This window comes from Lactuca serriola, chromosome 9 (genome assembly GCF_051521515.1).
Source record: "Lactuca serriola cultivar US96UC23 chromosome 9, Lser_US96UC23_V15, whole genome shotgun sequence".
Lineage (NCBI taxonomy): Eukaryota > Viridiplantae > Streptophyta > Magnoliopsida > Asterales > Asteraceae > Lactuca > Lactuca serriola.
Genome location: NC_136416.1, coordinates 62,104,546 through 62,117,476, shown reverse-complemented (window position 1 = coordinate 62,117,476; position 12,931 = coordinate 62,104,546). Strand labels below are relative to the sequence as shown.

At 36.8% G+C, this 12,931-nt stretch overlaps 1 protein-coding gene across 3 annotated transcripts; it reads left to right on the top strand.

The window, feature by feature from the left end:
• The first annotated feature begins 712 nt into the window (after window positions 1–712).
• LOC145072261 (NAD(P)-binding Rossmann-fold superfamily protein) lies at window positions 713–3,550 on the top strand. Of its 3 annotated transcripts, XM_079018658.1 has the most exons (13): window positions 714–936; window positions 1,056–1,111; window positions 1,393–1,426; window positions 1,554–1,652; window positions 1,723–1,883; window positions 1,985–2,023; window positions 2,098–2,190; window positions 2,290–2,388; window positions 2,476–2,565; window positions 2,737–2,820; window positions 2,939–3,004; window positions 3,250–3,363; window positions 3,446–3,550. In XM_079018658.1, the coding sequence occupies exons 1-12, from the start codon at window positions 861–863 to the stop codon at window positions 3,331–3,333; spliced, it is 981 nt and encodes a 326-aa protein (XP_078874784.1). In that variant the 5' UTR covers window positions 714–860; the 3' UTR covers window positions 3,334–3,363; window positions 3,446–3,550. The 3 variants fall into 3 exon arrangements, with proteins under 3 accessions (XP_078874785.1, XP_078874784.1, XP_078874783.1); XM_079018659.1 differs by having other exon boundaries at window positions 713–936; window positions 1,735–1,883; window positions 3,250–3,550; XM_079018657.1 differs by having other exon boundaries at window positions 3,250–3,550.
• Window positions 3,551–12,931: the final 9,381 nt, after the last annotated feature.

Genomic DNA, 12,931 nt, shown 5'->3' with positions numbered 1-12,931 from the left:
TCACTCAATTGACACATCATTTTTTTAGTTAGGTTGAGTTTTTTTTTTTATAAAATGTACCCGCATGATACAGCTTGAGTGGTTTTCAAGTTCATTTTTTATAAGCAACACCAAAGTCTCTTATAAATTCATCGGATTAAGAATTAATTTCACTAAATCACTATTTACCTACAACTTTATTTGCCATGTTCATTGAAGTTCATGAACTCATCTCCATAACACCAATGCTCAACTCATGGGGTGTTTGACTTAGCTTTTTAAGAGCCAAAAGTCTTTTTTGGAAAAGTTGCAAAAAATCAGGTTTTTCTAACTTTACCAAAAAGTTGATTTTCCTTCTATCAAAAATCCAAAAGTAGATTTTAAAATTGTTTTGTCAAACATCTTTTGGCTTCTATCTTTTTCTAAAAGATCTTTTGGCTTTTAAAAGCTAAGCCAAACACCCCCTCAAATTATTCTAAATTTTGGTTTAACATTTCATATGACATATTGGATCAAGACATCATCTCATGTGTTATATTGACTATAACTAATTATTTGATTATGGTGATTCAATTCCACACACATAAGCCCTCTTATTATCAGGCTAATAAAAAAAAAAAATTCAAACTAATTAGTTATAATCAATATAAAATACAATACTTTCAATTTATACATAACAATTTAAAAAATCCACTCGATTATTGTGTATTTGTGTTCCATTATTTTTGTTAGCATCTTTTGTGGTGGTAAAAAGTCCAAACCATCGAGCCGGGCAACGGCGGTCAAAACGACCTTCCATTCGGTACTCTTTGGAGACACCGATTCATTCTAGACGAAGGTGGCACTGGCAGAATCCCTGCACTCCGACTGAACCTAAAAAAATGTTGTCGATCGTCTTCTCTTCCGTGATTCTTGCTCTGCTTCTTACTTTTTCCCACAAATTTCTCACAGGCGATGGTATTTTCACTCTCCTGCTCCCCCTCCCCACTTATTCACCAACAATTTCAGCTTTCGTTTTGTTGTTAAATACTTAAATTCACGATTACGAATTCCTTAGTTTGTGGCTGTTTCGCTAGGTGATTTCACATTGCTGTCAAAAGGAAAAGTAAAGCGCGAAAGTTTTCAAGATAAGGTATTCGAATCTTTACTTCGAAATTGTCTTTATGAGCTGATCTGAGGATTTGAATGCGAAATGATTTGAATTGCATTATGAATTTAACATCACCAAATTTGTTACAAATTGTTAATGTTGAAGTAAAGTATTAGAACTGATTGGCAGTTTAAAAGTTGAAATTTAGCTGAATTAACATGAAATCGTAAGGGTTATGAGTTTATCCTCTTTTGCCTCGTCTGAAACTAGACTGCAACATTTTCCACCTTTCTATATCTCATACTACTTAGAATGAATAACAGGTTGTCTGGATTACTGGAGCAAGTCGGGGAATTGGTATGTAAAATCATAGCTTTTCATTCTTCTTCTTACTGTTATTCCTCAATTAGGGTTCATATACACATGTGTTGCAAACTCTACGAAGTAGAAGTTGTATTGATTATCTTGCTCTTTTTGCATGAAGGTGAGGTTCTTGCTAAGCAACTTGCAACTTTAGGAGCTAAGTTAATTATTTCTGCAAGAAATGAGCCAGAATTGGAGAGAGTTAAAAACCAAATCTCTGGTACATTATATCACATTCTATGTATAAAATTTCTGGTGTCCTTGTTTTCATGGTTTTAAGATATTTTCAGCTTTGAATTTAGGAAAACATGGACCTGAAGGGGTGGAGATACTACCTCTAGATTTGAGTTCTGGTGAAGATGCAATCAGAGAGGTTGTTGAAAAAGCCATATCTTTATTTGGTGGAGCAGGTGTAGATTATGTTATCCATAATGCAGCTTTTGAACGACCTGTAAGTTAGCATTATCTCTGTTTATGAGATTAAAATGCTAAAATGAAGCATAATATCATACCCTTTTAACCGAATTACTGACTTTTGGCTCTTTGTTGCAGAAATCAACAGCACTTGATGTACCAGAAGCAAGTCTGAAGGTATAACATATTATTCTTTTGAAGTAAATTCATTTGAATTTATTAATTTAATATCTTTATATTTTATTTTGTAGGCTACACTTGATGTAAATGTTGTGGGGCCGATTTCTCTTACACGATTACTACTCCCTCACATGCTGAAGAAAGGAAAAGGACACTTTGTTGTGGTATGTTGAGAAAAATTATTTATATATTTCTTGTAATTCATCTTACATTTTCTTTTTTCCACTTTATATAATTTACAATTCCATTATATTTTTATGTAGATGAGTAGTGCTGCAGGTAAGGCTCCTGCACCAGGTCAAGCAGTATATTCTGCTTCAAAATTTGCTTTAAATGGCTACTTTCATTCCTTGCGATCTGAGGTACACCAACTTTATATTAACTTTTTTTTTAAATAAAAAATCAAAAAGTTTATAATTATGATAATCACACTTTTCTTGTTATTTCAGTTTTACCAAAAGGGAATCATGGTAACAGTTGTTTGCCCTGGCCCAATAGAGACATCAAATGCACCTGCTACAAGCACATCATCCAAGGAGGTTAGTTTCATATCTTGTAATAGTATCCAAATTTAGATATAATTGCAGGAAATAGCAACATACTTTACTCTTTAGACCAATATAGGCAATGTACTTTATAGGTAAAAATTAAAGTATATTGCTAAAGAAATGAAAAACATTGTTTAATGTTTAGTGTGTGTTTGTTAACAGAAACGAGTATCATCAGAGAGGTGTGCAGAGCTTGTATTAGTTGCTACAAGCCATGGTTTGAAAGAAGCTTGGATTTCATATCAGGTATATCGGTATTATTTTTAGTTTTTGTTTATTTGTTTATTAGGTAAAAATGCATGATTTCAGTTATTTTTTTATTGAATGATTATTTATGATTTTTGGTTTACTTTTGCTTTTGCAGCCTGTGCTTGCTGTTATGTACCTAGTGCAGTACATGCCGTCTGTTGGATTTTGGCTAATGGATAAGGTACTTTTTCATATTATTTTTGGTTGATTCCGTGGGATTTGGCTGGAATGGAATTCAATTCCATTCCGATCCTATGGTTAGTGCGGAATTGAATTCCATATTGTGAACAAAATCTTTTGACGGATGAATTTCAACATTCCATCATTAAAACTCATGGAATTCAATTCCCAGCACTTCCTCGTTGAAATTACTCAAATACCCTGTTAACCCCTAACGGAATCTTCATTGATGTGAAATGACTTCAGATTGGGGCAAAACGGGTGGAAACAGCTGCAAAAAAGGGCAATACATACTCAATGAACCTACTCTTTGGTCGAAAGAAGGAATAACTGATATTGGATTAGTAGTTTGGGCCTATGGTATTTGTATATTTTCATTTAAATAAAATCTTTTGAGGCTTTGTTATAAATGAAATGTGTTCTGATTATTTTTTTTAAACAGGCAAGATGAATAAAGCCTTAATACAAAAAAAGACAAACCGAATCCTCTAGTTGTTTAGAGTCCCGTTTATCGAAAAATTGGAATCTCAATTTTCTTTTTTTGTGATGTGTTTTGTTGCCCGATCAAATGAATTGAGTTGGAAAATTCATGTATGAGTGATATTATCATGTGGATGGTAAAAATTAAATCCATTTATCATTTAAAAACCATATTGTACTTAGAAACCCATTAAAACACAAACACATTCTTCCTTCCATCATTTATCATAGCAAAGTAATGTATTTGAGTTCAACTGGTTACATTTTTTTTTTGGATTCTAATTCCTTTCAATTAACTTTATTTTTGATATATTGTATTCTTTTGGGTGGAAGGAGTCCATTCCTCTAAACCCACTTGCCACGTCACTTGTTTTTTCTTTTTCTTACTTTAAACTTTTTCATTCCACCACAAAATTGCAAAATTGGTCCCTATGGTATGCATTTTTTTTGGGTTTTAGTCCAAACCCCGATTTTTTGGATTAGTGGTTATTTTAAGCTAGTTTTGTTGCGGATTTGGTCATTCGGTAAAATGAAATGACTTTAATGCCCCTCATGTATTTATTTTTGATTTTTCATTCATTTTTTAATTTAATATATATATTTATCTATTTTGATAATTAATAAATAAAGAGAGGTCTCTCTCTCTCTTGTTGAACCACCACCGGAGGTGGAAATCGGTTGCTGGAAAAGTGCAACAGCCCTCCACAACCCTCCTCCACCTCTTTCTCTTGTCAAGTGATAACCCCAACACCCTCTTCAACACAGATACTTTCTCCTTAGCTCCGAAAGCTGCCAAAGACGAAGAACAAGCCACGAAGGGCTCGTCGGAGACGCCAACTGCCACCCCTACCCCGTCTCTTCCTTTCATCGAGCAAGCACCTTCGACACCTCACTGGAATCGTCTGTCATTACAACCCTTCCCCCCCCCCCCCCCTATATGTTGCCGGCAACGAGGACTCGACTCCTCCTCCTTCTTGTCGATCGGAACAACCCAAGCACCACCTGAGAATCGCCGCTCCTTTTGCCATTTCCGTTCGTGATTTTCGCCGAATTAGAAAAACAGCCAAGGGAAGTCGCCGGAGCAGCCTCCCTCACCACCACAACAGACAATTGACGCCGCCTCCGCCTCTTTTTCTTCACGAATCGTTGCCGGAGATCGACGTTCGCCCCTCCTCATGATTTCATCAACCACTCTGATACCATCATTGTTGCTGATTCGTTTCCTCTTCCCCTATCAGATGAAGATACACCCCTATTGATTGTTCGTGTATGTGTCAGTATGTGTTAAAGTGAAAAGTGAAAACCTGTGAATTGATTTCCAAAAACAAAAAATAGATCCTACCCAAAATATGAACCTATGTGCATCATTTTCCAAATTTTATGTATGTATGTGTTGAAGAACTTGTGTATTTTCAAGAATAAGAAATATAATTATGTGTGTGTGTGTGTGTGTGTGTGAGAGAGAGAGAGAGAGAGAGAGAGAGAGAGAGAGAAAAGGGGTGTGAGCCCTATTTTATTATCAATAATACATTAATTAAATAGACAAAAAATATAAAAAATATATTAAGAGGGCAGTTTAGTCATTTCAATTTTCGGAGGGGCCATTTTCACATACAAACTAGTCCAAAAGGACCACGAAGCCAAAAAAGTCGTGGTTTGAACTAAAACCCCCAGAAAATGCATACCACAAGGACCATTTTTGCAATTTTGTCTCATTCTGAAAATCTATTTGTCTTATCTTTCTCAACCCAATTGATTTATTTATTTTATTTTATTTTCTAAATTAAACATTTAACGATTTGAAATTAAAAAAATAGAATTTAAAAATAAAATAACAGTTCATTAAATAAAACATTGAAATACTACAAACGTTAAATAAAAGGACAAAACAACATACAAATTCTTAAAAAATTAGACTGGTTATTTAAAATATCCCATATCGCCTCGTGTCAAAAATCTTTCATGTTATGACGTTCGGGATACTCAACTTTTGTTGCATTTAAAACATCAACACCAGAAATTCCGGAAATAAACGTATTTATCTTTTAGGTGAAAATCTAATTGAACTCAATAACTTTCATCAGCATATCCTTCCATTTGTAGCTAATTTGATGTGTTGACGACGATCTGTATAGTTTAGTTGTTTAAAACGATCAATAAATCTTCCTAAAAAGCAGACAATCTTTGTTGATTTCCCTGGTTATTATATTCCAAAGTGTCAATGTAAGCTTTTGCCAACACCACTGCTTCATGTTAATACCATTGTTTGCATTTCAGTATTGGCTAGGAGTAGAATCCATTTTAAAATGAAAATGGATTAGAATTGGAGAAAATGAGAATGGAATGGAGGAAATATGTGGTTTTTGAAGTGGTAGTGTAACGCCCCGATTCTCAGGTATTGCTTAAATAAGATTTATTGGGTTAAGCTCTACTCGACGAGTTGGTTAACCTACTCGTCGAGTACCAGCGGGATGGGATCGCATGTTGAGTGACCTACTCGACGAGTCCATATTGGGACTCGGCGAGTAGGAGCTGGCATAGGAAACCCTAAATCCCGGGGTTTGCACCCCTATTTAAAGGGACCTCAGCCTCCCTTGGGTCTCTTTACAGATATAGAGAGTCCTGAGAGTCCATATACGTGTGTGAGTGCCTTTGTGTGGTGTTTTGAAGCTTAGAAAGAGAATCTTGGAGGAAGAAAGCTAGGAGTGCAAAGGAATTGAAGCAAGGAAGGCATGGGAAGCAGGATTTACCTTAGCTAGCATCCTTTGGAGGTATTAAATTGCCATCCTTACTTCCCTTTTTCCCTTTTGATTGAGTTTCTAGGGTTTTTATGGATTTTCAAGTTGGTATGATGAGCTATGGGCTAGATCTGAAGTTGTAACTTCAGATCTGGACCCTCCTTGGATTCTAGAAGCATAAAGTTACAGTTTTGCTCGTGATTGAGGTCCCTCTTGGGCATGAAGCCCCATTAAGAGCTTAGATTTGGCATTTAGAGCCTTTAAAGCCATGCATGCTCATAAAGTTTGCAACTTTACGTGATAAGCATGCCCTAGAAGCTTGGATCTGTGATTTGGAGCCGCTGCATGGCTCAAAACAAGTCTGTATGGAAAGATGACTGAATGGACTCAGCGAGTCACAAGGTTGACTCAGCGAGTCACATGAAGATGGCTGTGAACTCAACGAGTTGGATGAACAACTCGGCGAGTCCGATGAAGATTACCATAAGACTCGACGAGTTGAAGAACAACTCGGCGAGTCGGATGAGTTTTCTCTAGAATATGTATGCGTGTGTATCCGTCGAGTTGCAAGGAAGGAACTCGACGGGTGGCCTTAAAGTTTGAATGAGAATCGAAGGAACTTGACGAGTCACCCTGATGACTCGGCGAGTTGGATTGTGCTTCAAGGAACTCGACGAGTAGCGAAGGGTACTCGGTGAGTAGGGGTCAACATGGACTGTTGATCTTGATTGAGGATTTTGACTTTGACCAGGGGTTGACTGGTGGGTTATGGAGTACCTTATAAGGCTAAGGACTTATGAGTATATTGTACTATGATCATAGGTGGTGGAGCCTGTGTAGGGTGATCCGAGCGTTGGAGTGTATCTTCCGAGTCGACATTTGCAAGGTGAGTTATCCTCACTATATCGATAGGGTCTACGAAACCAAGGTTGGCCCTTTAGTTGTTGATTTTATGATATGCTACATGTGGTTATGATCTGTTAGATCGGAATTAGGGTAGACAGTATGTTGTGCTCTATGATCCGCAAGGATTAGTATGTTAGTGACCTGCTAGGTCGGCACTCTAGTTACGAGAGAATTATATGATTGTTGATCAGTGTGATAGATATGTTTGATGTTTGTATATGCCAGTATATAATAGTTATGCGCACATGGTTATTTGCTTGTTGGTTGGGTTGAGGCGGTCCTGCTTTGTGCTGAAGGCCAACATACCCTATGAGCGGTCCGGGGAGACTGCAGGCCCACGAGGCGGACCAGTCATGTTGTGAGTCCCTAATTTGCCTGTGTATCAATCAGATCCGTTTGATGGTGCAGAATCCCAATCAAACGGGTGATGTCAGATAAAATAGAAGAGAAAGAGAAGAATAATAATATGAATCTCTGTATGAATTGATTATAATTAAAGTTCTAGATAACAAAAATTCACACACACAAAACTTCTCTCTGGCCGTAAACTCTTTTCTGTTCATCAATCTCTACTCCTCACCCTAACACCTGTATTTATACTTGGAGAATATGGGCTTGGTGAGCATGGGCCGTAAATGGGTTTACGACCGTAAGGTGTTTACGGTCGTAAACTCAACCGTAAACATGACCGTAAACTCCAAAAATATTACAGAAAAATATAATTGCCCACAAAAGCAAAGTATAAACCATATTTTGACCCAACAATCTACCCCTTGGTTTATAGCTTTCTTTTCTTAATTGATCCAACAAGCTCCCCTTAAAAAGTAGCTAGCCTTTCTTGTTAATCTTCAATGGGAGCTTTGGCTTCAGCTTTAATCTTTGATGACTTCACGACTTCAAGATGAACTTGATGAATCTTCAATAAATGACTTCATCTTGAGCAGTTGGGAATTTCTTCAGAATTTGACATTGAACGCACGTTGGATGAGGAGGCTTCTTGTACTGATTCTTGAAAGATGGCGCTTTCAGCTTGAGAATCTTCAGAGAGAACATCAGAGAGAACAAATCTTCCAGATCACTTCAGCAGGTTTAAGATAGCAACAGACTGATTGAGGAGGCTTCAATGCAATCCGACACATAATCTTCAATTTCAGCTTCACCTTGCTTCTGGGGTTGAAAGATTGAATGTCGAAAGAATAATCTTCATTTCTTGCTCCTTCGAATGTGAATTCTTCGATGCTCACGGACGAGGCTTTGACTCATAAATCTTCAACACAAACTCCATGAGTCTTATCTATACCTAAAATCACTTTTCAAGACAAAACAAAACTAAAAGAAAAATTTAGCACACAATATTTTTGGATTTTTCATATTTTCTGAAAAAGAAATAAAACAGAAATTACACTATTTTTGGATTTTTGTTTGTTTTTTTTTTTTTTTTAATTTTTAATTCTCCCCTAATATTTAAATTAGAAGAAACTATGAACAAATTTAACAAAAACTAAAATAATAGCTAACTTTAAGAGTGATTTGGGATCAAAGTTGTTTGACAGCCTTATTCCACTTGTCGGTACCCTTATCTTCACATATACGTCTGAACGATCGCTAGTATTGTGGTCCACTTAAACACGAAAAATTTGTGACAGTTTTGGACAGTTTACCAATGACATGACATATGCATATACCTAATTGTAATTTTATCATCATGATTGACCCTAATTCTTAAATAAATTTTTCTTAAGACCATTTAACTGACTACAACCAGGGATATTGTTATCCACCTAAATCAAGCAGAAAGATCTACAAACAATCTGTATGTGTTCAATTTATAGTGTACTAGAACGTGTTTCTCGCTTCCTGATATGCCCCAGCCATCAAGAACTTCCAGAGTACTCCTTACACCGGGTGAGCAGACAACCATTAAGAGAGAGGATAGATTCAGAATTCTACTACTTATTGTTTCAGAGGAGTTGAGAAGTAGAAGGTTGCATATGCTGTGTACCAGGTCGGATTAGAAGTCACGCAAAGGAGACAACATATGGCTAACAGATGAGAGGAATCTCATATATATAGCCTGCAGAGAAATAAAGTTGCATATGTTGTGTACCAGGTCGGATTGGAAGTCACGCAAAGGAGACAACATATGACTAACAGACGGAAAGAAAGAAAATGATATTCTATAGACCTAATTTATCGGAATTTACCAGTCGCCCCACCCAACTGGAATTAAGGACAGAATCCGCACATCAAGGAAAAGTGAATCCACAGTTCTAGATATGGGTTATTTAATGTGACCGGTAGATTCCCATGTATATCTCCCTGCTCAACCTATCCGAGCGTCGTGAAATCAGGTTAAACGGATCTAACTAGGTCAAAGTTTGTCAAGTCCTTAAATACATTAGGTTCAACTTTCCCTAATCAAGTCCATTTAAAATCTTTCGTGCCTACCAGTGCATCGAACACAGAGCATAGACGATTCAACTTAGGTACGTTACGCCGATTCAGATTGCCCGTTATCACTTGCTAATTTCATTTCCCAAAACATCTCTTACAAGCACATTTCATTTACACCATATTTTTTTGGATTTTCTGATTTTGTAATGTTTTTGGATTTTTTTTTTTTAAATTTTCTAATTTTTGTTTTGTTTTTATTTCTCCCCCTAAATTTGTGCATAGGAGAGAAACGAAAATAAATGCGCAAATTTAAACTATCCTAAAACAAAAATTAGTCTTTAAAGCAAATCGGTTTAAGAAAAACTCAGGAGTATAGAGAAGAAAACGCAAACCGTAATTCACCGATTGAATTTGCATTCAGAAGATCTGAGAAAAACAAGCATAATCTCAGAACAGATCCGAAAATTCTTCATATCATTAAGCACTAACCCCATTTGTGATCTCTTCCTTTCTTCCTTTCCCGCAAAAGGACACATACTCTCAACAAAGGTCTGAATGTTGTACAGTTGAGAGATGTCCCCAATCATATGCCAGGAACAGCCACCATCAACAAACCGAAGTCTGATGATATGCCTCCATAGCTGCTCCGACACATGGCGGGATCAGTTGGTCTTTGGAACCCAATCCATTTTGAAACTGGGTCGACCTTTGTCATCCTTGCACGGTACTTTCTCCCATGACATATCCTGCTTATTACAAACAGAAGACGATGAAATATTAGAGTTATTAGAAGATTTGGGAGTTTTCACCTTTGGTACCCATCTATATTTGGGTTTAACCCATTTCTTGTTCGATCCGATGGGTGCCTCGTCACTTGCTTTAGAACTTGAAGTCGGCTGCTGAGATGACTTTGACCTAACAGGTCTTGGCTTCACAGGAGCATCTCTTGAGCTAGACTTCTGGGCCAACATTCCCTTCTTGTTCTTGGGAGTTGGATGCTTGACCTTGGGAGTTGGATACTTGGCCTTGGGATTCAGATTTTTTGCCTTGTGGGCTTGATTCTTGGCCTTATGTGTGTTCCATTCACCATTATCTGAACATGACCTGGAAGGGTTTCTTTTGAAGTATCTCCCACTTGACGCGTTTTGCCATCCTTGTGCGTTGTAGGGAACATATGCGTGATTTGGACAATTTCGAGTAATATGACCAGGTGTTCCACAGTGAAAACAAGTCTTTTTCTTCACTGGGAAATTGTTTCTTCCTGCCCCTAGTGGCGTATCCTTGCCTTGTCTCTTGTTTTTCCCACATGCACAATTGCAACAGGCACTCTGTTGCGCTGGAATTGGAGGCCTGTATTTCTCAACGACAGGTTTGTTAGGAGTAACAGAATTCGAAGCAACAGATTCTGAGTTCAAGGAGTCATTGGTTTGTTCAATAGTGTTCTCCTTGTTCTCATCTTCTGCTACTTTACCTGCACATGTAACAGAAACATCAGTATTTTCAACCTGAATACCTCTTGACACAAATCCAGCTGGTTTTCCATATTTAAGATGTGCCTCCCTGTCAATTTCTTCCTGTGTTATAGGGATGGATGTGTAGTTATGATTGAAAGGTGGAGGAACACTATCATACCCTAAACCCTTGTTTTGATTATCTTTGAATTTTAATTGGGTTTCAAACAAGGACTCGACTGGCTGACTTGACGCAGTATAATTTTTAAAACTAAAATATGTTTTTCCACACTTAATTTTCAAAGTGTCAAGTTCTTCAGTTACAGCAGCAAGTTGTCTCTTAATATAGTCATAATTTTCACACTTATTGCTATACTCTTCCTGAAGCTTCCTAAAGTCCTTGGTTTTTGCTTCTAATTCAGCCTTCAGGGGTTTCTGTCATTTCCTGAGTTGATATCCTTCATATCTCAGGTCCTCAACTTCTCTTTTTAATAAATCAAATTGTTCCCGAAGAAATTTAATCGTAGCTTCACAAGCTGGAGTACATGTAAATTCAGTGATCAGAATGTTTTCAGAACTCATTGTTTCTCTACACTTCAAAGCATCAAGTTCTTGAATTACATCAGCAAGACTAAGATGATTGAGATCTTTTGTCTTCTTGATGATAGCCACGTTCATATCCCACGATTTTGGAAGTGAATTCAGTAGCTTTTTGTTTATCTCAAACTTAGACAAGAAGATCACAGCTATATTCATCTCAGTAGTAAGTGTAGTAAATCGCTGCAACTGAATTTCGAGGGTTTTTTCAGGGATATATTCGAAAATGTTGAAAATTTGTCTCAACATATCCTGACGACTCTCTTTCATGTTTTCAACTCCCTCGTAGACCTTAAAATCAATTAAAAAGCACAACTAAAACCCAAAATAATACTTAAAAGTAAAACCCTTTGATTATAAACCTCAAAAGTCAACCTTAAAAGTCAAATTTAAAAAGTTAAACTCAAAAGTCAAACTTAAAAGTCAAACTGAAAAACTAAATTTGAAAATTTAAAAGTTAAACGAAAAAGTCAAAGTTTAAAATCAAAGGTCAAACTTGGAAGTCAAAGTCAAAATTTAAGGTCAAAAGTTAAAAAAATAAAAGTAAAAAAATTAAAATATAATTTTATTTATTAATTTTAATTTAATTTAATAATTTTATTTATTTATTTATTATTTATTATTATTATTATTATTATTATTATTATTTATATACTTTTTTTGGATGAAAAAAGGAATTTAAAAATAAAAGAAATTGAGTTTATGGGTTAAAAGTGTCAAAATTCGAAAGTTGGAAGCGAGAAGGAGTCTATTTGAATTAAAATCAGAAGGAGTTTTTGGGTGGTGGCCTAGCTGAGTTGGTAAGGCGCAGAGGTAATGAACCGGAGGTCCCGAGTTCGAACCCCAGCTCCTCCAAATCCGTCTGCCCCTTTCCTTTTGTTAATAGATGCTGCGAAGACTGCTTCTTGCGAGGCTGCTGCTTGCGAGGCCGAGGTGCGAGCCCGTAAACCGAAGACCGCAAGCTCGGACCAGCCGTAAACTCTAAGGCCGCAAACTTCGGACCGTGAACTTCGGCCCGTGAACTCCGAAACCCTAGCTGCTGGCCGCCACCCCCTCGCAGTTTACGACCAAAAATAGTGATTTTTGCCCTTTTTTGCTCCAAAACTCGATCAAAAACCCTTTTTTATGAAAAACACGAAGAACAAACCCCCCTTATTTTTCAGAGATCTATCTAAAAACGCAAGAACATTTCGAAAATAAGATCAAATAATGCTCCAAATCTGACAAAATTGACTGATACAACCAAGCTCTGATACCAATTGTGAGTCCCTAATTTGCTTGTGTATCAATCAGATCCGTTTGATGGTGCGGAATCCCAATCAAACGGGTGATGTCAAATAAAATAGAAGAGAATGAGAAGAA

What these genes read in the sequence shown, in the direction of transcription:
- LOC145072261 (XM_079018658.1), top strand. Translation starts at nt 861, where the DNA reads ATGTTGTCGATCGTCTTCTCTTCCGTGATTCTTGCTCTGCTTCTTACT. An exon ending in TACCAGAAGCAAGTCTGAAG is followed by an intron (nt 2,024 to 2,097) that starts GTATAACATATT and finishes TTTATTTTGTAG; the next exon opens with GCTACACTTGATGTAAATGT. An exon ending in GATTTTGGCTAATGGATAAG is followed by an intron (nt 3,005 to 3,249) that starts GTACTTTTTCAT and finishes AAATGACTTCAG; the next exon opens with ATTGGGGCAAAACGGGTGGA.